The sequence below is a fragment of the Meriones unguiculatus genome, chromosome 4 (genome assembly GCF_030254825.1).
Source record: "Meriones unguiculatus strain TT.TT164.6M chromosome 4, Bangor_MerUng_6.1, whole genome shotgun sequence".
NCBI lineage: Eukaryota > Metazoa > Chordata > Mammalia > Rodentia > Muridae > Meriones > Meriones unguiculatus.
In genome coordinates, this window is record NC_083352.1 from 120,426,374 (window position 1) to 120,450,977 (window position 24,604).

The window sequence follows — 24,604 nt, forward strand, 5'->3', positions numbered from 1 at the left end:
TATGTTCATAGGACACAAATAGTCGTAAAAGAATGTTCACAGGTGATCACCATGTCTGTCTTCTGTTTGCATGGGTAGGCTGTGCCAGAGCCTGGCCAACTTTCTGCCCGGGCAATAGCTCCCTGCTTTTCTATCACTACCCTGTAGATATCCAGCAATTCCCTCCTCTCTCCCACGCTGTCAGTTTTCCCGTTAAAATAATGCTTACTTTGAGACAAGGTTTCACTTTGTTATCTAGGCAGGACTTGAACTCTTGATCTTCCTGCCTTGGCCTCCCAAGAACTGGGACTACAGAGGACTACCACCATGCTCTCCTCAATATTGTCCATCTTTTAAAAATATATTTGTTCATAGATATTGGGGCAGGGAGGTATGTACATATGAGAACAGGTGTCTCTGAAGATCAGAGTCATCAAATCCCTCCTACCCCGACCCAAAGCTGAAGTTCCATGTGTTTGCAAGCCACACAACAAGGGTATTGGGAAGCCAACTTGAGTCCTCTGCAAAAGCGATATAGACTCTTAACCACTGAGCCATCTCTCTAGTTCCATATACTGTTCATCTTAAAATAACCATTTCATGGGTGTAGATCCTCCTACCTCTTCACTTCTGCAGCCTGGACCCTCAAATAAGTGGCCTGCACTTGATGCCCCATGGTTCTTTCCTCGACCCTCTCTAAGCAGATTCATGCCACAACTGCTGTGCCAGAACCTCTGGTTGGGGTCACCATGAGTTCCACCGTGACAAGTCCAGCAGACAACTTTGTGCTAATAAAGCGTATGTACCACTATAAAGCACCACAAAATGTGATCTTGGTCTTCTGAGGCAGGGTTTCCTATAGCCTGGGCTGGCCCCAAACTCATCTTGTAGCCGAGGATGACCTTGAATTCCTAATTCCCTGCCTCCACCTCAGTAAGCTTAGAACAGATGAGTACTGCTGTTAGGATGCATCTCCCTCTCTGCATCCTTTCCTGGTCCCAGCCTACTCAGGGAAGTTATTCAAGCCCAGGGGTGGAAACTTCACTGTGTCCCCACTCTGGCATCCAGTCTCCAGAAGGCTACAAGAGAGATACTTCCTCATTCAGGATCCCAGTTCTTGCATGTAATAAGGGCAGGAGCCATGGCCTGGGGGCTGTACAACCACTGTTTGTCTATTTCCTGGGTTAAAAGTGAGAATAATCAGAGCTTTACCTATGGTCCTGTTGAATGAGGTAGAGTATTGTTCTCCGCTACAAGCTAAGATAGAAAGCCCAGAGGGACCATGGGAAGGCCCAGGAATAAGCCAGTATGTTCCGAGTATGGAGCAGAGGAGGGGCCACCTTGATTTTATATAAATGTCATCAATCAAACTGCAAAAATCAAACTGCTGTAGGGCGTCGTATGATTTCAAAGGGAATATCTGACGGGATAAAGCCCACACCTATCTTTTTCTTTGCATTCAAAAGTTTTCACTTCAGTTCCACCTTTGAATTCCCAAAGCTTCCCCTGCCCTGGGAGACTCCTGGCAGAGCCTTCTGGGTATAGGCAGGTCTAGGAGCCTCCCTGGCACCGTCTCTTGTAGAACTCAAGTCAGCCCCATGCAGGTTTAAGTGCACAGGAATAAGCACAGTCAGACCAACAGGTGTTATTAAAAGGAATTTAATAATCTTAATTAAAAATCCATAACAGCGAATTCCGTCACAGGCCTTGGCAGCTGGAAGTAACTCCTGGGACACGGGCTCCTTGGGGATATGGTCAGACCCCATCTTGGAGGCGTGGAGCTACTTCAGTACAATATCAAAGATCCATGAGAATTTCTTTTTAAAAAAAGTTTTAAATATATTAGATTCTTTTGATTGCCATTTTTTACACAAAGCTGCTGATACAGTATACAGAGTTTTAACTTTTTTCACATAAAATACATTTTTTTTTTCTTAAGTGTTCTCTGTACATCAGTGGCTTCTGGTCTGGTGATTTATTGCGGAGGGCTGGGTGTCTGCAGACTTCTCCCGGTGTGCAGAGCCAGGCCCCGCACTTGAGGTGGCCCTTGAAGTGCCCACAAAAAGCAGGCCCTCTGGCTAACAAGGGACTCCTGTGGAGGAAAAGTCTAGGGCGTTCTAGGAAAGTGGGTGGGTCACTTCAGTGGAGTGTGGCCTTGGCCATGTGACCCTTGGCTTTTCTGTGCCCTGGGGAAGGGGAGGCTATCGTCAGGCTACAGATAGCGAGAGCTCGGACAATCCTTCTGACATCATGTAAGGATGGCCCCTCTGGAAGTTATCCCAGTGACCCGCTTTGGGACAGCAGGTGGGAGAGAAAGCCCAGGATCAAGGAGTATTGGACACTAAGAACCGAGAGTCTCACACTGTTACAAAACTAGGCTGTGGTAGGCCAACCCAGAGGCCATATTTTATTTTTATTTATTTGAGTGTTTCTTTGTTGTTGTTGTTGTTTTGTTTTGTTTTTGTTTGAGACAGAGTTTCTCTGTGTAGTCCTGGCTGGTCTGGAACTCACTCTGTAGTCCAGGCTGGCCTTAAACTCAGAGATATATCACATGCCTCTGCCTCCCTGGTGCTGGGAATAAAGGTATCTGCCACTACACCCGGATGAGGGCCACCCTCTGGCAATCTTTCCAAGCATCTAAAATTTGATCAAACAATGTAGAGAAGATTCATTAATACTGCATATCTGATAAAGAATTATATCCCCCAAAGTCTTCAGTAGACCTGGACTTAGGATTCATTCCAATTCCCTGAGCTACTGGCCAGAAAGTCACAATCTGGTGATAGCTACCAATTTCTAATTGTTCGGGGAGCATAAAACGGGTGCAAGGACCACAGCTCACAGGAAACTGTGGGGCACCTGGTTTGGAAATAGATGTCTTCAGTTTGCCAAGGATGGCTACCAAGACACAGGTTCCTGGTAGGAGGGAGGCATCTGGTAACCTTGCCAGGCTTCGGCCTTGCCCCTGTATCCACACCTTCCAGGGAGAGAGGCTGACACACAAGGAAATGTTTGATATGAAGAGGAGGAGTTCACCCTCCCAATATCCATTGGTGGGGTAGGGGAGAAGATGGTAGAGTTCATGAGCAAAAATGAGCAGGAGACGACTGTAAATGCTTGGGGCACATTTGGCAACAAATTTCAGACTTCTGTTTCTTCCAGGCACTGATCGCAGACTGCTCTTATGTTGTTCTCCAGGGATGCTGGCTTGAAGGCTACCTCTGAGGGCTCTAAATGGACTGGTGTGGTGTCTGCCTGGGGCCTGAGATCTAGTATCTGCACTTAGAGGCAAATGTTATCTAGGTGTGGCCATAATGCTGTGTCCCAGCTAAGGAGGTTCACACTCAGAACTGCAGGAGCTGCAAAGCACTGGGGCGTTGGTCTGGGATGCAGGCACTCTGATTAGAACAATGGATGAGTCTGAGGATGCCCACTGTCCTCAAGGGATCAAAGTCTTCAATGCTTAGCTGGACTGTTATCTGCAGAAACTAACATCAGTTTGGGGGTGTCTCACCACCTCAGTAGGTGACATGGGTGAGTGAGTGGGTGGCCCTGGCTCATGTGCTGGAGGTTATTCCTCATCATGGCTCTCAATATTCCAAAGAGTCACAGGGAAAGTGCCCTGGGGACTTGGCGCCCAAACAGGGAACATTTGCTTATCCCTGATGGAAAACATGAACAAAAGCCCATGAATCCACACTGTCTGAGGCTAGCTCCCATGGAGGAGGCAGCTGATTTTCCCATCCCTCAGACAGAAAGGAATGGCCCAGAAAGAAGTGCTGAGGGTGGAGGAGGATTTGAATAGCCTGAATGGCTCAGAGAGGGCAAAAAATACCTTCACTCTCTGCCTCCTCCCCCAGCAAAGAGCCCAAAAACCCCTGGGCAGCTGACTCCGAGGAGTATGTGGCTGCTGCCTGGGCACTGCCCACCTTGTGGCTAAAGTCGTCTCCAAAAGGCATTTCAGTGTCTGTCAGAGCTAAAGAGCAGTTTAAAGCCACAGGTGGGTGTTTTGATCATCTCCTCGTTCAGCCATGGGCTGCGGAGCCTAGCTGAGGTCCCAGGGATTCAGGAAACCATCTTTGGTTTCCTGTGCCACCCCACCATGCCAGATTACATTCATCCTGGAGCTGGGGATGACCTTATGTTGTGCACCTCCTTCCGCATCCAGCAGCCTCCAGGGCACTCTCTGGCCCACACTCCTGGTCCTGATAAAGCATTGGTCTAACTTAGTCAGGTCCTGATTCATCTTTGGCCGAGGTCCCAAGGCCACAGTAGGGACAGAGACCAACAAATGGCAGGCCTAACTCCTAAGGGAGTGGAACCGGGGGCCATAAAGGGCATCTCTCCCCTGCATCTGAATCCAGGCTTAGGGACCCTCTCCGGGCTCTAAGGAGGTAGTCTGGGGACAGATAAAAGGAACACAAAGCAAAGAACAAAGGTGTGGTGTGCTAGTTACACCAGAAGGTTTTGGTGGAGCCAGGGTGTCGAACCCAAGGTATGGAGCACAGTTTCAATGGGGTCGTGGGAATGTGATGGTGATGTGGCGTGGGATTTTTCCCCAGCATCAGGAAGACTAGGGCAGCAAAGCTGTACAGCTGGAGGGAGAGCCAACTCCAGCCATGCCACCGCTATCCTGAACGCAGGACACGAGTGTGACCCTGGGCACCTCAGTTTGCAGCTTTGGGCATTACCACTCCAGTAGAAGCAGGCTGGAAGCTTTGAGACCCGCTGGCAGGAGCCGACAAGTGAGGCTTGGCAAACATGTCTTACACAGCATTGCAGAAAAGGCGAAGCTTGGAGGGCCCGAGCATTCACTCTGCACACTCAGCTGTATAAAGCAGAGGGTGGGGTACAGGCAAGCCTCAACTGCTCAGGGTGATGGCTCAGGCTGAGAAGGGCAGGCTGAGTTGGGCTGGATCAAAACGGCCTGGAAACCACAAAGATCAGCCAGGATGCTGTGTTATACCAGTGTTAACCAGGGTCTTCTCAGCGACGCACTCCTCCCTCCCCTGGGAGGCCCCCACAGAAGCTCCCGATGAAACTCATTTTTCAAAAACACCAGACAATAAACCCCAACTGTGACGCTATCTTGGGAGAAGGCAAATTCAGTTACCTCCCACCTGGAATTTTACAGCCTCAAAGAATGCTTTAACCAAATGTAGTTTGAAATACCAATGTGCTGCACCCGACCCAACTCCTGTGCTTCCACGGAAGACCAAAACAAGATTTGGTTTCTCTTAAGAGTGGGGTGGTCTGGCTTTCCAGCTTGACTCTTGTACAGTCCTCTACCTTTCTACTGACATGTGCATGAGTGGCTCTCGGCAAGGCTGTGGGGAGCAGGCCTGGACCCACTGATCTGATCCATATTGATTCCTGGCTCCCCGGAACACAAAGGACTTCCTGCCCCTGCTAGGTGTAGGTGGTGACCCAGCCTGGTAAGACTCTAATGCAGAATTGTGGGTCTCAGCTAGGCAGGCCTTTCCCCCAGTGAAAGCCAATTGGTAGTGGTGCCAAGACTGTCTTGAACTCATTCTTCTTGGAATAACTCACAAATTCTCAGCCCAATCTTCTTCCCAAGAGCTCAGGTGTAACATTCCTGCACACTGTGTGTGTGTGTGTGTGTGTGTGTGTGTGTGTGTGTGTGTGTATGTGTGTGTGTGGGTATAAAGGGGGTGAGTGTTAGTCCTGGTCCAAAGAAGCCTTTACCAAGTACAGAACTGATAGCCCAAGCCCACCCTCCCTGAATGAGACTGCAGAGTGAGTCGGGGCCGCTATGCTTCAGATGCAGGCATTGAGGCAAGAAAGCAGCACAGAGGGGAGTAGGGACGCTATGGGCAGGTGGGCATGAGGTAAGGTCAGCATTCCTCTAGAAAGCAGACCCCACCTCTCCCCGCCTGCCCTCGGACACCTCCCCAGCCAGGGCTGTTGGACTGGCTTGGATTCCGAGGCCCCTCTCCGAGGCAGCTCTCTCTTCCAACTCTCAGACACTAGGAGATCCGGCAGCAGCCGTGAACTTTCTCCTCCATCTCCTCCATGGGGGCCTTGAACTTCAAGAGCGGGGGGTCTCCGCTGGTGACTGTGTAATACACCGAGGTCCCGTTGCTGCTGTAGGGGGAAGTTCTGCCTCCAATCAAAGGGGCCTTGCCTTCGCTGCTGCTCTCGCCCGACCTGGCTACGCTGCTGCCCAGGTGGGTGCTTAAAAATGGATGGCTGAGCAGCTTGGCTGCGGCCCTCTGCCTCTTCAGCTCCAGGAGCGTTTGGGGGCTCTGCTCCTTGAAGCCACTCCAGGGTGGGGGGACATCAGCCACACCGGGGTTACCGTAGGCCATGCTGTAGTCAGGCATCTCGTGCATCTTCCATATGTCCCCATTGGCCAGCGCGTACTGGTAGGTGCTGACGGGGGCCCGGAGGCCATTCTCCACAGGCCCATCCAGCTCTCCCCGTGAGATCTTGGTAGAGAATTCTGAGAGCAGCACGGGCTTCTCCAGCCTGGGGTTCTGGGGGGAAGGGAGGACAGCATCAGTATCTCCTCTCAGCTACAGGGTCTGCTGAGTGCTGGAACCCATCCCCCATCTGCTTCTCTATCTCCATGTAGCTTTGGGGCCAGTGTTTCCTGGCCAGTGTTCTGGTAGGGCAGACCAATGCCCATCCCATCCCCAGGCCTGATGTATGACTCCAGGCTTGCCTAAGGAGCATATTTTATTGCCAGCGTCCTGGAATGAGCTAATAGAAATGGAATCAGTGCAACTCAACGTTGAGACTTTTGTTAGAACAACGGGGAAGATGTTTCTGAAAGAATTGCAGTTGGTAAAGATGTCGTAAGCTCTGGGCTGAGAAAGCACAGGGTCAAAGGTCCTTTTTCTGCTTGTAAGAGAAGCTGACTTCAAGGAGGATTGGACGCAGGGAGACTGACCTCATGGTATATTCTCAACTCCTAGTTCCTTCTGGGCCCAGACCTTTTCAGTTAGGTGAGTCAATAAATTCCTGTGTGTGTGTGTGTGTCTGTGTGTGTGTAAGTCAATTTTAGTTAGCATGCTCTCCCAATCACTTGTAACCCTTCCCCTGTATTTCCAGCATCTCTCCACTTCACTTGATAGTCTCACACCTATACACATCAATAGTCCTTGAATAATAAGTGCTTGAAAGGGAGCCAATGTCCATAAACTATAAACAAAAAGGTAGAAACAGCTGACACTACCAAAGATGGAGCCCGCTGCAGAGTCATCATGAGCAAAGTCACGAGACACATATTTAAAAAAAAACCTGGGAAATCATTTGTGACACACATGACAAGAAAGAGGACAGTTGCCCAAATATAAAAGAATCGGACTGAAGGTTTGGCGAGATAGCTCAGGCAAGGTGGCATGAGCCTGTAATCCCAGCACTTAGACGGCTAAGGCAGGAGGATCATGGGATCAAGGCTTGGGTTACAGAGCAAAGCCCTGTGTACACACACACACACACACACACACACACACACACACACGTGCATGTGCTGTCACAAATGGGCTCCAGCGGGACAACGGGGATGGTCTGGGACAGTGAACGCATGTTGCATGATACTGTGGCAGTGGAGTCCACAGACTTCAACACAGAAACACAGAGCAACTCTACTGTGATGTGTGCATCAGTGCTGGCTCATCAGCGACAGCACGTGCAGTACAGAAATAATAGAACCTCAGGGCAATTTCCCACCTAGTTAGTTTTGCGTGTGTGTGTGTGTGTGTGTGTGTGTGTGTGTGCGCGCGCGCGCGCGCGCGCGCTTGGTATGTGTAAAGGCACGTGGCTATGCATGTGTGTGTGTTGAGACCAAAGGTCTCTCCCTGAACCTGGAGGTCACCAATTCAGCTAGAACGACTGACCAGAAAGCCCCAGGGGTTCTCCTGTCTCCATCTCCCAGGCACTAGAATTACAGACAGGTAGACCATACAGTCTGGCTTTTTTAAAATTTAATTTTTTTTTTTTTGAGACAGCATCTCATCATGTAGCCCTGGCTGTCCTGTAACTCACTATATAGGCTAGGCCAGGCCGGCCTTGAACTCACAGAGATATACATGCCTCTACCTTCTTAGTGCTGGGATCAAAGGTGTACACCACCACACCTGGTTGGCTTTTTTTTTTTTTTCCTTCAATGTGTGTGCTGGGGGTCCACACTCCTGCCCTTTTGTACACGGCAAACACTCTACACCACCCTGAGCACTCACTCCACTTATTTTTCTATAAACACAAAACTGCTTCAACTCTCAAGGCCTGTTACTGAGAGAGAGAGAAAACGATATACTTAGTGTCTGAGTCCAGTGATTCTCTTTGCAAATGTCACTGGATTACGACAAGGGCTCTTCCCTGCTGCTGTTGGGGACATGGAAGCTCTGTGAATTCAGGATTCAGCCTCACCCCTAGCCCATCACCACAGCCACGGAAAACGTTCCTGGCTGGAGGCATAACAGGTATCAATGCTAGAGGTTCTGAAGGCCCCTCTCACCCACGATAACCCAACCCGTGGAATTCAAGAAGCTGTTAAAGCCTTGGACAGGCGCCTAGTCCATCTTCGTGTGCCTGCACCCATCTGTGGTGAGCTACACATGAAAGCACGTGGAGGTCCTTGTACCGAGCACCAAATCAACCTAATTAAGGCTGATGATGAGAAGAAACTAGAGGAATGGGCAAGTCTGCACAAAACTGATCTAGAGGGGAAGCCCTGTGAGGTGGTTATAGCTATGTGGTTACATTGTAGTTCTAGACTATGGAATAGAGCCAGAGCAAGGATGTCACTGAAGAGTGCTTCAGAGGCAAGCAGTGAACAAATAAAGTTATTTGGCTCAAGAAATAATTATGAGATTTTATTAGATTGGGATGGGCCCTGATCTGATGACTGAGGCTCTTATAAGAAAACAGAGAGGCCAAATTGATGACTTGGTTGGTAAAGGCCTGCTACATGAATTAACACCTGAGTTTGGACTCCCATCATCCACTAAAAAAGCTAAGTGTGGCCAATCGGGTCTGCAACCTGAAGGCAGAATGAGCAGAGACAAGTGGTCCTCGGGGGCTCACTGGCCAGCCGGTCTAGCTAATTGGTGAGTGCCAGATTCAGTGAGACATCCAGTCTCAAAAGAAACAGTGGAGAGTGGCTGAGGACATTGACGTCTGGCCTCCACCTATGAGCACGCATATGTATATGCACATACCTGGAAACATGCCATATACACACAAACATGTTTGAAACAGAAAGGAAACAGAGGTGCACACATACACAGAAAGGAAGGCTTGTGAAGACAGGGGCAGAGATCAAAGCCATGCTAAAGGTGAAGGGCCACCCAAGCCACCAGAAGTTGACCTCCCCTTCAGAAGCACCAAGAAGAACCAACCCTGTCAGCATCTTCATTTTAGACTTCAGACCCATGAATGTCCACCATTTTAAGCCCCCAGCTTGACCTCTGATGCCACAGCTGAAGAAGATCACACACCATCTTCCGAGAGCACCTAGAATCCAGGGCCACTGGCGGCTGCTAGAACAGCTCTTTGAGACTGTCTCAGAGTCCCACTACATTTTCCAGACCACCTCTTCAACCAGATGGCATCTTAATAAACACCATTCTCAAATCTTATGTCCCCATAAAAGAAGGTTTTGGCTTATAACTGCTAGGGTAACTGTCCTGCTGAGCCTCAGAACCAGATCTCTTGGGGGACAAGCAGGCCTAGGACAGTCACTCTGTCCCTGCCAATTATGAGGCCCTCTCATGTAAAAAGGCCTCAGCTCTGACTAGTCCACCCAAGGGTCACCTCCTTAACAACATCAGCCACCATCATTAGACAGGAGCCAGCTATTTAAGGACACTGCCCAGCTATTTCCCTTTGATGCTTCTCAGTTAAGGCTGGGCCCTGTTCTCTTCCCAAGGCAGTGGCCGACACTGAGGCAGGCAGGGTAGGAGGTCCCTCACCGGGTCCTTGTTCTCCTGGTCTGTCCTGGTCTCCCTGATGTCTCCATTGTAGGTGGAAGTACGCTGGTCCTCGGCGGCACACCGTTGTTGCCACAAGATGGCCTCTCCCTCATACTCTTTCCGGTACAGGTTGGTTCTGTCTGACAGGCTGGCTCGACGCACCACCTTCCTGAAGGGGACAGAGGAGGTGCTGGGAAGCTGTGCCCAGGAGCCACAGGCTGGCACATGCAGGGGCCCCTGGCTGCCTTGTACCACTCACCCGCGGCTGCCTGCACTGGATGTCCTCCGGCTCAGGGACGACTTGTGCCTCAGCTGGGACTTCATGATCACGTCATGCTTGTGTTTAAGCTCCAACAGCAGGACCTTGAACTCCTCTTCCTCACACAGGTCTGAAGGAGTACAAGAGTCAGTTGCAGAAGGCAGGGTAAAGGTCTCCATACCACAGGAGCCACCATGCAAACCCACCAGAAACTCTGAGAAGCTTCTGGAGCATAGAGGGGGAAAGAACCCTGATTATTTCCTTAGAGGAGTGTGGTAATGGGAGACCTGGGCCCCCCAACTCCTGAAGTTCCCAGCTAAGACTGAAGGATTCATACCATGCTAGTAGGTTTTGTCAACTTGGCACAAACCTAGGCATATCTGGAAAGAGGGAGTCTCAACTGAGAGATTTCCTCCATCAGACTGTCCTGTGAGCAAGTCTGTGGGCATTTTCTCAAGAATGGTTAATGCAGGAGGGGCCAGCCCACATGGGCAGTGCCACCCCTGGGGAAGGTGGACAGGGCTGTACAACAAAGCAGGGAGGCTAAGCCACACGGGCAAGCCAGTAAGCAGCATTCCTCCATGGCCTCTCCTTCAATTCCTGCCTTGAGTTTCCTCAGTGATGGACTGTGAAGTGCAGGCCCAGTAGACCCTTTCCTTCCTGAGTCACTTTTGGTCAGTGTTTCATCACAGCAACAGAAAAGCAATAGGACACAAACCCTTGATAATCCCTGGGAGAGTCAAGTCTCCCTGGTATGAGCTTTGAGAAAAACAAGCAGATCCCTGGAGCAGGAAATGAAGTAATGTTGCTGAGAAATCCCTAAATCCCACCAGTCAATCCATAGAATACCTCTGTCCACCTGTCCACCTACAGCTTAACCAGATTATTTGTCCATAGGTTCATCCCCAGCCCACCCATCACTTATCTATCCACCCACCTACACATCCATCATCTATCTGCCACGATATCCCACATCACATTACCTATCTACCCTACTCATCCATCCACCCATTCATCATCCGTCCATCTGTCCGTCTGTCCGTCTGTCTGCCTGCCTGCCGGTTGGTCAATGTATTTATTTACCCATCCATCCATCCATCCATCCATCCATCCATCCATCCATATTATCTCTACTTACCTACTTACCTTCAGCATGAAGCTATGTGCTCCACCACATGGCTACCCACCATAAAAAAAAAAAACCCCGATGAGTATGTAACACACAAAGTATGAAGTTGTCTTACCTATTGGCATCTCATCCATGGATGTCCTGGCACTGAGACTAGCTCCATGGGACACCAACAGCTCTGCCATTGGCATCTGTAACAGAGGAAGAAGTTCATGTCCCCCATACCCAGGACTCAGAAAGCCTAGCTTTTGAACAGAGTACCCCAAGACCTTTTAGGATGTGACACAAGGAATGATGGAGGAAAGTTGATTCCTGGAGGAGGTCCTGTACCCTGGAGCCATGAGAGAGCCCTGTCAGAAGTAATGGGTTTGGTGCCACCTCCCAGCATGCCTTGGTTACTATAAGGAGGAGAAGCAGGAGGAGGAGGGGTTTATAATTCTACAGCTGTCAGTATCTATGGATGGCTGCAAAGGCTGAAATCACATCTGGGAAACACTCTAGAGAAACCACACAGAGCAGAAATCAAGGGGATTTTTCTACTGGGCAAATTTGATTCTCATTCTGTTAGGATACAGTTGGCCAATGTGTTTGCAACCTCTGAGCCTTCTCATCTCCCACATACTCACTGTGGCCAGTGCCTTAAGTGGCTCCTTGCTCTCTTGCACCAACTGCCTGCCCAAAGGACTCGCTATCAGCAGTTTACCTTGTGCCTGACTACGCCACAGTGGGTGGGAAGTACCTGTCCCCAGAAGGCTGCTGCGTGCAGAGGCTCCCAGCCATCCCAATCCTTCACATCCACGCGCACTCCATGGTCCAGGAGGAGTTCAGCTGCCCGCAGGTACCCATTGGCTCCAGCTATGTGTAACTGGAAGAGAGGAAAGGAGTCAGCATTCCTAAGAAGGTTGGTTCCACATTTGGAAGCAGGGTGTCCTTTCTCACCCCAAGCCTCAGAGCATCCTTGGGGCCAGAAAATGGAACAGAATGAGGTGGCAACACCAGCCAGGAAGGCTGCAGGGGATTACCAAGTGTGAAATAAAGAGGTAGAATGGTGAAGAGAGATGAGCTCTTCACCTGAGCTCCGAAGAAGGGGTCTCAGGGGCCCACTGTGGTCATTTGAAAATATGCCTACCTATTCATTGACATACCTTTCTTTACAATGTGGGATTTGATTGCTCTGCCTTTGAGTGTAGACCAGAGGGAGTGACTCACTTGTAACCAAGAGGATATTAGAAGTGGCAGCAGTGTATGATTTCTGAGGCTGGGGCATGAAAGGTGTGGATGCTCCTACCTTATGCACTCTTGGATTTGTCAGGGAGGAGGCAGCCACCTCAGGTAGCCAGCCCTGAGGAGAAGTTGTAAGGAGGCAAGTGTAAGGAGCCAACTGACAACACTAATGTCAGCCATGCAAGGAAACCATCGTGAAGGAGACCAGCTTCAAATGTGACTGCAGCCCTGGCCAACCCCATGGGAAATGTCAAACCGGAGGCACCCAGCCAAGCAGTTCTTCATTCCCTGCTGTGTAGAAACATTGTGTTTACAACATAGAGTCTACCCTACAAGGCTGGTTGTTGTGCAGCTACAAGCAATTGATACCTGTAATGGGAAGACTCACGCTGCCCACAGTGAGGTCCCAACTAGTTCGTTCATTCATTCATTCAGTTAATTAATGAGAAAAGATCTCATTCTGTAGCCCAAGATAGTCTCCACTTGCAATAGTTATATGTACTGGGATTATGGGCATAAACTACCACTGAAGTTGAGGTCTTAACTCTTCTATCCAGCACCACTCAAGGCTGCCTGTCATGGCTGCCTGTCATGGCTGCCTGTCATGGCTGCCTGTCATGGCTGCCTGTCATGGCTGCCTGTCATGGCTGCCTGTCATGGCTGGCCCCAAGTAGACCTCAGTTGCTCCACTGTCCAGTCATTCAGAAATGAAAGTGCTTAGCACTGGGTGGTGAGCATGATGGCAAGTTATCTCATAAGAATGAGCGAAGGAGGGAGAAGAAGGTGAGACAAAGAAAAACAACTGTTCAGTCACAGAGCGGAAAGAAGTGACAGTCTAGTGAGGCCAGCTGAAGACTGACTGGGAATGATCTAGAGGTCGGAAAGGGTTTGGGGTCTATGATGCAAGTCACTGGGACAGAGAAGTCATAGCTCAGGTTAGGGTGTGGTCCTGATCATCACGTTTCCTCTGTGTGTGTGTTTGGGGGGGGTTGCTCTGAGGTTATGATAAGAGCAGTTTCTCTTTTTTAATTTTCAAAACAAACCTACACCACGATATGTTAAGTAGCACATGAAGATTAGTACACTTATCTGATTTATACATCTGATGTTTGCCAGTTGTGGAGAATGAAACCTTGCTGGCCAGACAGATACCTCAAAGCACAGGGGCACAGCAGGTACTTAGCCAGGAAATAGAAAGTGTGATTCCTACAGAGACATTGCTGATGAGAAGAAAGGCTGTGGAAGCCAGCAGGGTGGCACTCGCCTGGAGCCCCATCACTTGGGAGGCAGGAACAGAAGGTCATGGGCTCAGTGTCAGCTTGGGCATAGCAAGACCCTGTCTCAAAAATAAATGAATAAGGGCTGGGGCTATATTTCAGAGGTCTAGTGTTGGCCGAATATATGTGAAGAGATGGAAACAGAAACACGAGTTGGAGACTGACATAGAACTGTGATCAATATACCAAGTTTCCAGACTGTGATCAACACCTGCTGAATGTCACTCAGTTCTCCCAGTTTTCTTGTGAGGAAGACACTATTACCTCCCGTTAACTAGAAAGACTTGGTACATGCCTGGCCCAGGTGGCTGGGGTCATCACAAAAACAGCAGCATTCAGTATCGAAGCCTGACCCTATCCTTCAGTGCTGAGCTCAGCAGGAGATCTGAGCAGGGGCTTGTCTAACAGTGGTGGACATGAAGCAGAGGTCAGAAGTCAGAGGCCAAGAGTTAGTGAGCGAAGCCCAATCAACAAATCTAGTGCCCCAAGTCGGCTCTAAGTGCAATGAGGTAACCCTAATAGTGATGAGCCCTGTTTGCTGAACTTGAGCCCCTGGATGCCCATGACCTGCATGGAGCCCAAGCCTAGGACAGTGTGTAGACCTTGAAGTGGGGACCTCTGGAACCATGTTTCAGTTTTCTGCTTAGAGACTGCAGAAGCAGACTCTCCGCAAACCTGAGCTTCCGCTGTTGAGGGCCTGGAGGAGGGGAGGAGGTTTCCTTAAGCTGCTAACAGTGATAGCTGGGTCACAAAGATGAGCATTGCTAACTAGATGGTTCTGAGAAAAAGAGGAAGGCTCGGTCGTTGATCTCTTCAAGGACTAGTAAAGCACAGAGATGGCACAAAGGAGGTCTTTCTAACCATGTGTTGCCTGGATAGACTGACAGCTGATAAATGGGCAGACAGATGGACAGATGGATGGAGTGATAGAATCTGTTACAGTGGCCTCAGGTAGGGGTGAATGAGAAGGGCGGTGGTTTTTGAGGGCGCAGGAGGCAAGGAACCAATGATACAAAGTAAGATTGTGTGGGTGAGTGGGCAAATGGCATCCTTGAGGAGTGTAGGCACTGCCATGGGGACAATGCAGGTGGACATCAGAGCCAAGTCCCGGAACTCCTGATTCCCAGCCCCAGGTGAGAATGGCTGGACCCTAAACCTTAATCTCCCATATTCCAGGAGCAGCAGGGGGTCTAGAGGAGGCCCGAGGTCGCACCTGTGTAGGCTTTCACCCTACCAGGAACCAGATCCAGTTTAGCCCCAGCTGGTCTTGGTTCTGGTACTTGCCCCAACCCAAACCAGCCCAGCCTGTCTCCTCACCAGTGTGGCACCCTGGGCATCTACCCAGTCCAGATCCTGGCCCGCTGCAATCATGCAGTGAATGTCTGATATCATCTTCTGCTCGGGAGCTGCCCGCATCTCATTGATCTTCTCCTGGGTGATACCTGCACGGAGGCAAGAGGTTAGTCAACAGCGTCAGGTCTGGGTCCCAAGCAGAGCCAGAAGTGCAGATGGCGAGGCATGGTTCCTACTCCCCAGAGTCTGCGCAAATCTGCCCGAGATCACTGTCCCTGGGCCTGCTGAACACAAACGCCATGAGCTGACTCACAGGACAAGGGCCATTCCTTCCTGGCACCTAGTAGGTTTTCTCAGACAGGGTCTCACTCTGTAGCCCAGGCTGGCCTCAGACTTGTGACAGTTCTCCTGCCTCAGCCTCCCGTTGCTAGGATTACAGGCAAGAGCCATTCCAGCTCCAGACATGTTAAAGCCCAAACCTCTAGCTAACAAAAGTGTGCTTGTTCTGGTGGCTACTTAAGGAGAGAAAACAGTGGCCCACTAAAAACAAACAAACAAGCACACACAAAATCCATGGGATCAGGTTCCTTTGGGTAGAATTTGGGGCAATCTGTAAACCTGAAGCGATTAAAAAAGAAGTTACATGCCTACTTTGACATCAGAACAATTTGCAGTGCCTGTGAGCCTATGGCCAACAGAAACTCAAGCTAATTTCATACCACATCCTCTAGTCCTTGAAAGAGTTAATGGCCGCTACGTAGCACATTTTAAAATATTTTGGTAGCTATGTTGGAAGATGACTCTGTCCGCTTTCTTTATACCGCAGCAGCTTTATAACTCCCCTGGGGAGTCCGTAGTTTCACCAGGTTGGCACAGAGTTATTAAACAGCTTTCTACAGCCAATTAATGGGGGAAATGAAGGCGCCAGGGAGTAAGGACGTCAAATCAATAGTGACCACAGAGATGTGGGGACAGAGCTGAGAGGAGGACCCGGCAGGGCCTCAGGCCGCAGCTGCAGGTCTGGATTTAAGACCTTCTGTATTAGAGGGCGCTCTGCAAGCACGCTTGCAGGGAGCTGGGACGGGCAGGTGCCTCTCATTGTTCCATGCGCTTCCCTCTAAAGCTCACTGCGAGCTGAGAATAGCCCACATCTTGTTTATCCGGGCCCCTGGCAGGCGGCTTGGTGCCTGGCACCGAGCGGCACCCGCAAATGTTCTTGACTTCTTCCCATGTTCCCAAATGGGGACATATCTTTACGGTGAGTGCTGACTGAATTGAGTTGTCACAGCTGACAAACAGGAGAGGAGGCCAGCTGAGGCCGCCCGCGTGTGTGGGTGACAGGGAGAACAGTATCTCCCTCTCCAGGGCGTGTGTTTCCAGGCCTTTTCACGTCCCTATCTCTTAATCACACAGATGACAATAATAACAAGGACCTGTCCCAGTTATTGGGAGCTGAGCACGAGGCTGGCAGGTACACAGCCTGCTACCGCGCCGTTCCCAGCCATGGTAACCATGTTCCGTGCAGTACCGCGCTGTGCTCATGGTATAACATACTGCTCCCCCTTGCCTTGGTACGCCATGCAGGTCTCAATGACATCCAGGGTGGGTTCATCCTCACAGAGGTCATATGGCATGTTCCCATCAGAGTTGACAGCAAGCAGGTCAGCCCCACTGCAGAGAAAGGGTCAGAGTGAGAACCAAGAAGGCGTGGCTGGGTTGGTCTGGCTGCTTCCATCATCTGGCTTCTCACCCACAGCCTCACTGCACTCCCCAGCAGCCATGACCCCACTGAGACGTAGCCCCACTTAAGTGACGCTCTTCCCTTCCCTCCATATATCCCAGGAATGCAGTGACTCCTGATTCTGGGGTCCCAGCATGAAGGGAGCAAGGTCTCAGATGAGTTCCATCAGCAGATTGGCACTTCCAGACAGATGGCAAAGCCTTCTCTAGCAACAATAATGAAAAATGATGTAAGCAGGAGCAGGACCTCTAGCCCACTGCCTGCTTGAAACCGGGCTAGATGAAAGTCCTTTGCACACGTTATCTTAAGGAGTCTCCCTGAGAGACGCTACTGTAGCCTCACCTCACTCAAGAGGAGACAATGATCCAGAAAGCCTCAATCACATGTCTCAGGCCACACAGCTTGGATAGGATAGGGTCAAGATCCAAACGCAAGTCTCTCACAGGTCAGACCTTTTTACTCCATGCTCTATGCCAACTTTCACCAGTATGAATATTCCTCTTCTTTGAACCCCTTCTGCAAAGGACTGGCTAAGATATGGGCAGAACAGAGCCCTGGGGGCACCTTGGAAGAACTTGCCCTTTAGGCCAATGGCACCTGTGATGGGTAGTTCTAATCTGACATGACCTAGGATAGCTTGGGGAAAAAAGTCTCAATGAAACATTGTCTAGATCAGGTTGGCCTGTGGACAATTCTATGGGGGGGGGAGGGGTGTTGTCCTGATTGCTTTAACTGGGCACTGGAAGATTCGGCCTGAAAGTGAGTGAAATCATACCTAGGGTTTGGACCCTGGCCTGTGTAAGAGTAGAGAAAGCTAACTGAGAGTGCTAAGCAGTATGTGCAATCATTTCCCTCTGCCCTTGACTGTGTGACTTGCTGCTCCAAGTCCCTGCCTTGGATTCCCCACAATGAACGACTACAACTTGGAACTGTAAGCCACTGAGTAAGCCCTTTCTTTCATAGGTTGTGTTCTGCCAGAGTATTTACCCCAGTAATAGAGACTAGAGTGGTACCTAGGTGTGGCTGTGGGGCACTGAAGGCAGAAATACCTGGGGAGCCAGGAAAATGAAATGCACCTCCAAAGATTCTCTTCACCACTCCAGAAGAACCCAGGGGGCCTGGGAACATGTATTTTACACTCATGCCTCAGGTGATTCCAATACAGACCAGCAGGAAAGTACACGAAGCTAGGCTGGTGCTGTGCCCTCCTCACACCTCCCGCCACACCTCAGGGGCCTCCTGGGAGGCACCTGATGGCTCTCTGATGCTCTGCCAAGACCTGTGGAAGTGGTCGCCTGACTCCCTCACCCTGACTCCCTACACTCAGATGTTGTCAGTCTCTAGGACCCCGCCCCCATCAGTCTTGCTTTCTTAGCTCATGTGCCCAGTGCCTGGCACAGGACCCGTGGTCAGGATGTAAAGTGAAAGGGGAACTGGGAACGCAGTAGGTAAATCCCTTTAAAAATGAAGATGGTTATCTCGGAGCCCAGAAATTCCACATCTGGGTATATTTCTAAATCAAATGGGAAGCAGGGTCTTGTCCACAGCAGCCAAAGGGGAGCAGCACCAAGCGTCCATCAGTGGACAAATGGATACACACTCTGTCTCTGAACCCTCTACCACATGATGACCCTTGAGAACGTTGTACTAAGTGAAAGCATCTAGTCATGGAAAGATAAACATTGCTTGCACTTAAATGAGCTGCTGGTGCGTAGAGAGGCGGAGGGAATGGTAGTCTGGGGGTGAGTATGGGGTGGGCATGGACGGGGAACAGGCAGGGACAGGATGGGAGGAGTGGTCATTGCTAACGGCTATGGGCTGTGCAAGGTGAAGCAAGTTCCAGAGCTGAGTGGTGGTGACAGCACAACAAGGCAAATGGATGAAACAGCATGGGCTGTGACACTTAAAAATAGGAGTGTAAACTGTACGCTATTGGCATTTTGACACAGAAACTGTAAAGAGAGCAAAAAGTTGTAAAAGAAAGAGAAAGACAGCGTAGAAAAGACCAGGAAATCAAGAGTGATGGAAAGAAAGAGAGAGCAAACAGTAAAGACACAGATAGAAGAGAAAAAGGGAATTTGGGGGAGGAAAATAGAAGAAAATTGATGGTGGAGGGAGGAGACAAGATGGGGAATGGAAGAGCAAGGAAGAAAGGAGAGAGGAAAGGGGAGGAGAGGGCAGGCTGCCTAGGGGGGAGGAGGGGCACCATCCGTGGAGGGAGGGCAGGCTGCCCCGGGAGGCAGGCACGTACTACTGGACGAGGATCTTCACCAGGTTGATGTGGCCGCAGGTGGCCGCAGCGTGCAGGGGCGTCCACAGCTCGTTGTCCTTGGCGTTCACATTCGCACCGTGGGAGAGCAGCAGCTTGACGATCTCCTCAAAGTTGTCAATGCAGCACTGGGAGGGAGGGACACAGAGGCAGAGTGAGCCTGGGCGTGGCCCGGGGCGCTCCCCACAAGGACCTGTGAGAAGCACAACGGAGGCAGACAGCCCGAGTTTGAATCCAGCTCCGTCGCTTCCACCTTGTAAGTAGTGCCCAGGACTTAGGCGAGGCGCTTTACCTCTTGGAGACGTTAATAACGTTAAAGATAAAAATAGCTTCAGCAAAAAGCCCAGTCAGCTATAAAGTGGCTTTTTTATGAGTGCTAGTAGAGCCGCATACAATTTGAATGAGCTTTTAAAATCCCAGACGGCTTTCTCCGGGCAACATCTTAAGGGGGGGGCTCCTAAATTACCCTTCAGCTCAAGCAGGATTGCTCAGGTGTGTTTGGGGGTCCCTGCCCACACCCTCCTTTGGGGCAGTGGCCTCCAAGGTATGGTCCTGCATCTCTGTTTGAAGCTTTTAAGAATTTCTGACCTGGGAATGCCTGTCTTCCAGAGGTCCCCAAGTGATGAAGACTCTTCCCAGCAGGTTCTGGGGGCCCAGGAACAGTCACTTCAAGGCGATGGCCTGTTTGTGCCCCTACCTGGCTGGAGTTGTGGGCATAGGTGGGTGAGCCCCAGTGAGCTGGGAGGGTCTAACCCTGCAGCTCCCCCAAGAGAACACAGGTTCCCAGGACAGGGAATGGTGTCAATGGCCACTCTACAGGTGTACCAGGGACATGAACTCACCTCTACTGCCCAGGTAAGCCAGGTTTGTTTGGTCTTCGGGGCGATGGGGGACATGTATGAACTGTACTCATAAAAGGAGCATGTCTGGCTTGCTTATTTAAAAAACAATAACAACCACAAATTTTACTCTGTTGGTTCCATCTGGAGGACTCTGTGTGTGTGTGTGTGTGCGTGTGTGTGTGTCCTCCACATTAAGAGGTACGGAGAGAAGCTATGTTGAAGTCACTTAGTTAAGGGATGGTGGTGGCCTGGCCAACATAAGTAACCATATATATGGTGAGAAGGGCATGAAGGCCAGCTGAAAGATCAGGGGCACCAGTGTAAAAGCCCGGTGGGGGGTGTGTGGGGAGGGACACTGCCACAGTTCCTGGCATATCCCCAGCAAGCCAGGACTCTGAACCAGAAGAACATGCAGGAAAGGAACAGCCGTGTGCACAGATGGTGCCAGAGAACCAGTTCTCTCTCTCTGCCAGCTGGTCTAGCATGGCTGGATCTGAAGGTACTTTTTCTGGACAGACGAGATACAGCTCATTATGGCTGCACTATCTTAGGTGGACAGGAGAGCCATGCAGTAGCCTAACACAGCCAGTAGAGGGAGACACAGGCACTGGAGCCAGGCAGAGGCAGAAAGGAAGACCTGTGGGCAATCCCCTCTAGTAAGGAGACAGGACTAAGGGACTGCATACCCAGAGCTGTGGAGTCTTGTGAGAGTGATCCCAGGACTGGTGCAGGGGTGCACTGCAGAATGGTATGTGGGGTGGGGAGCAGACCCTGCAGTCCCCGTGGAACCTGGGTGGGAAGTGGTACCTGCCTTTGGCTGACTCCTCCTGCCTCTTCATTTCCCACATCCAATACAGAGGCATCCGAGCGTTTGTCTCCTCAGGGTCTGTCTCCATCTCTGCTGCTCAGGGAACACTGCACTCTCTCTACCTCCAGATGCCTCTGCTACACTGTATCTAGTTTTGCAGGTTGACGTCTGCGAACCTCGGAAGGTTCCCCAAGTCCAAGAGAAACAGCAGACCTGCACTCATCAGCTAGCCTTGGGAGGCTCTGCAAGCGCCTTCCCTGTTGTTTGTAGCAATACACAGTGGGGTGATCGCAGCATGCCACTTCATTATCAGCTGATGCTTTTGGAAGACCTCCTAGAGCCAGGCACGAGGCTTCTCCGTGGCCATTCACTGCAGCATTTAACCCTTGAAATAGGCCTGGGGGGTGGGTACTCTTCTCCCCACTGGCCCAAAGAAACACAAAGTCACACACACACACACACACACACACACACACACACACACACACAGTAAGAAATTATTCAAGACTGCATCCCCAACATCCAACACTCTCAGTACGGGGGAGGTAAGGCGGAAGGACCATTCTGCCTAGGTTCAGCTCTAGCCTAGGCTGCATAGCAAGATCCAACAAAAGCTAATTGAATAACACATAAATAAATAATTTTTAAAAATACAGGATATCCACACAATAACAAAAATCAATCTACAGAGTTAGATTGAAATCCGAACAGTCTGACTCCAAAGGTCCTGTTCCCAGCCTGGCCAGTCCTGCCTCCCACCATGCCTTCTAATTACTCCCCCAAACTCAAACTCGGAAGGCTGAGCCGCTTTCTAGTGCTTCTGTGGTTGTCCCCTCTGCTTCAAATGCTGTTCCTTTTCTTTCCGGCAAACCCTTACGCGTACACATGAAATTCCCACACTCAGACTCTTACTTCAAGCCCCAGCTCAGGTGTCCTTCCTCTTGGAAGCCTGTCTCAGTTCTCCTTTGGGGCAAGCCACTGCCTCCCAGCTTCGAGCTGCACAGACTCCTCTGCTTCCAGCGTGTGAACGCTGACCACACTGCATTACCTCAGCGGCTATGTCTGTGCCTGCGGTCACATCACCCCACATAGTCTGTAAGCCCAGAGGCTGCCTAACTCCACGACCCCAGCAGATCACCTGATGCAAGAGTGGGTCAGCAAAAAGGGGATTGTTGAAATGCAGCCCAAGACAAGTGTGAGCGTTAGAGGTGAGTTCTACACAGCTAAGCTCAGACTCTGGGCAGTTTTCTCTTTCCTGTGTGCTGCCAGAGGCCCAGTGGCCCCCAAGAGAAGCTGGACCGGAGGAAGTCTTGTGATCAACAAGAACGTAGAGGGGGTGGGGTGGTGAGAAATGGAAGGAAGCCCAAACCCCAGCGAGGGCCCCACAAAAAGTCGATGAAGGCAAAGATAGCACCTAGAGAGAGCCCCCGGACTCTGCTAACCACGGTATCCAGACAGTCAAGGCGACCGATGTCTCTGCCACGGTTCACCGCTTGACCTAGAGCCCAGAGGTTTCGCCTGTGACAGGCTCATTTGTATTTAACGTCACTAAAATGAAACAAGAGTTAGAACTCAGTTCTTGTCACATTAGCCACAGAACTCTGTGGCTACAAAGCTGGTCCACACAGACACACAGAACATTTAGTCCTATCCTTGTGGAACATTCTACGGAACAGAGCTGCCCTTTAGCCCTTCTTGAGATGTAAACAACAGTGCTTCAGAGGGTCGCTATGACAATCGAAATGAGATATCACTGAAGTGCTCGGCGAAGCAGCCACATGATAAACTGTAGTCACAACTCAAATCTTTTTAAAAAGATTTTAAAAAATAATTACGTGTGTATGCAGGCATGTGTGCACGCAGATGCTCACAGAAGCCAGCAGAGGGTGTCAGATCCCCTGGAGCTGGAGTCACAGGTGGTCCTGAACCTGACCCCCAGAGCTAGGAACCCTACAAGAGCACTCTGTGCCCTTAGCCCCAGGACCTTCTCTCCATAGTCCGTGGTAAGTGCCGTATACAATGCTGCTCACAGCTGCACACTTAATCCTCTCTGCAACCCAAGGAGACAAACACTATTTCCTTCTCATAGGTGAGAAAGACGCAGAAGGCTTAAGGAACTTGTCCAAGGTCACATGCAAGTGACAGTTCTAGGCCTCAGATACAGCTCTATCCTTAAAGCTATCCTACCATTATGTCCGTGGCTAGTGGGTACTGCCCAGCCTCAGAGGTTGGCTTCTAGGTCTTAAGTCCACGTTAACTCAGGCTCTTGGGTCTGGAACATCCTCAGCCTTCCAGAATGAATGAAGTTGGAGTTTGGGGGATTTTCCATGGGTGTCACCATGAGGTTACTGAGACAGCTGCCTGAGTGTGGGTGCCTGAAGTCCTGGAGGACAGGAAGGGTCAAGGGTACATGCAGATAGCCCTCAGGCTCAGGGCTGAAGACTGGGCAGGGCCGTGTCCCAGCATCTTATGGGCAGAGCATGTGTGCTTTGTCTCTGTCCGTGGGATTCCAGCTGCCTGGTTTCTTCCCATCAGGCTTCACTTAAGTCCATCTGCTCAGAAGCTCAGGCTATGGCACAGGGGAGTGACAGTGTGGCTATCCACCGATTCGGCATGCCCATGTTGAGTGCCTCCTACATAAGCATGGGGCAAGACGCTGGAGCATAACAGTGGGCAGAAGACATGGGCTGCGCTGTGGTGAGGCTGGGAGTCTGGGATGAGGCAACTCCAGAGTGCCACACTATGCTAACTGATCAGAGAGGAGGAGTGCTGGGCAAAACAGAGCGCCTCTGTCACAGCCCACTCTCAAGTGCCTGCTGGGGACAGGAATACCTGAGCACATGGAACAACATAAAGCAAAAGATGTGAAAGACCTGAAAGGGAGGGACCAGGCCTGGGAGCTGGAGTGTGTGTGTGTGTGTGTGTGTGTGTGTGTGTGTGCGCGCGCGTGTGCATGTGTGTGTGCGTGTGCATGTGTGCGTGCGTGTGTGTGTGTGTGTGTGTGTGTGTGTGTGTGTGCCTGTGTGCGTGTGTGGTGTGTGTGTGTGTGTGTGTGTGTGTGTGTGTGTGTGTGTGTGGCGGGAGAAGCAGAGACTGCACAGGTCAGGTCTCAAGCATCTTGTGCAGAACAGCCAAGATCTGTTCTTTACCCTCAGCCCTGGGAAGGAGACACAATGGAGCTCTGAACTTGAGCAAACGTTCAGCGTTTGGAGAAAGAATTACGGCAGGACCCGCCTGAACACTGGGAGCTGGTTAGGAGGCTGTGGAAGACAAAGCTTCCATGTGGGCTGTGACAGCCAAGACTGTCCCCAGGCAGGGAAGGCTGTCACCACACATCCTAGGACAGGACATGTATTTGATAGCACGTGCTTCGTGGCCATAGTTCTAGGCCGTGTGACCTTAGGCAACACAGCAACAGTCAATCGGCTTTGTCCTCAGGGCGAGTGGGATGTCCTGGTGGCTGTGAATGTGCCCTGTCAATTCTCAGCTTCTAGGCAAATCTTCTCTGCCAGCAGTGAGGACACAGTGAACAAAGGCCCCTGTCTTCAGAGCCTGTCACTGTACGCCTGTGTGTGTGTGCAGCCAGGGGCTCCGAGGGCCTGTCTGTGACAGACACAGGCATCTCCAAAGGACAAAGGCCTCTCAGCTGGGCTGTCTGTGCTCTTGTCTCATCATTCCCTCTTCCCTGAGGGACTGGAGCACCAGTTACTGGGGAGCAGAGAGGCCAGGGGACCCCAGCTTACCTGATGCAAGGCTGTGAGTCCATCCTCATTACACAAATCAGGGCTGACCTTGTTCTTCAGGAAGTAGCGTACTGCAAGAGGAAGGGACAGGAGTGAGGTTCC

At 50.7% G+C, this 24,604-nt stretch overlaps 1 protein-coding gene across 2 annotated transcripts in view; it reads right to left on the minus strand.

The window, feature by feature from the left end:
- Positions 1-1,622: 1,622 nt before the first annotated feature.
- The window catches only part of Ppp1r16b (protein phosphatase 1 regulatory subunit 16B), an 89,654-nt gene continuing 66,672 nt past the window's right edge, over positions 1,623-24,604 (minus strand). For both annotated transcript variants that reach the window (XM_021663776.2, XM_021663784.2), the window contains exons 3-11: positions 24,503-24,573; positions 19,092-19,237; positions 16,667-16,770; positions 15,124-15,248; positions 12,045-12,170; positions 11,421-11,496; positions 10,177-10,306; positions 9,918-10,086; positions 1,623-6,476 (exon numbers count right to left, since the gene is read on the minus strand). In XM_021663776.2, coding sequence (XP_021519451.1) covers positions 5,967-6,476; positions 9,918-10,086; positions 10,177-10,306; positions 11,421-11,496; positions 12,045-12,170; positions 15,124-15,248; positions 16,667-16,770; positions 19,092-19,237; positions 24,503-24,573 — 1,457 coding nt within the window. In that variant the 3' untranslated portion in view covers positions 1,623-5,966. The remainder of the gene's footprint in view (positions 6,477-9,917; positions 10,087-10,176; positions 10,307-11,420; positions 11,497-12,044; positions 12,171-15,123; positions 15,249-16,666; positions 16,771-19,091; positions 19,238-24,502; positions 24,574-24,604) is intronic.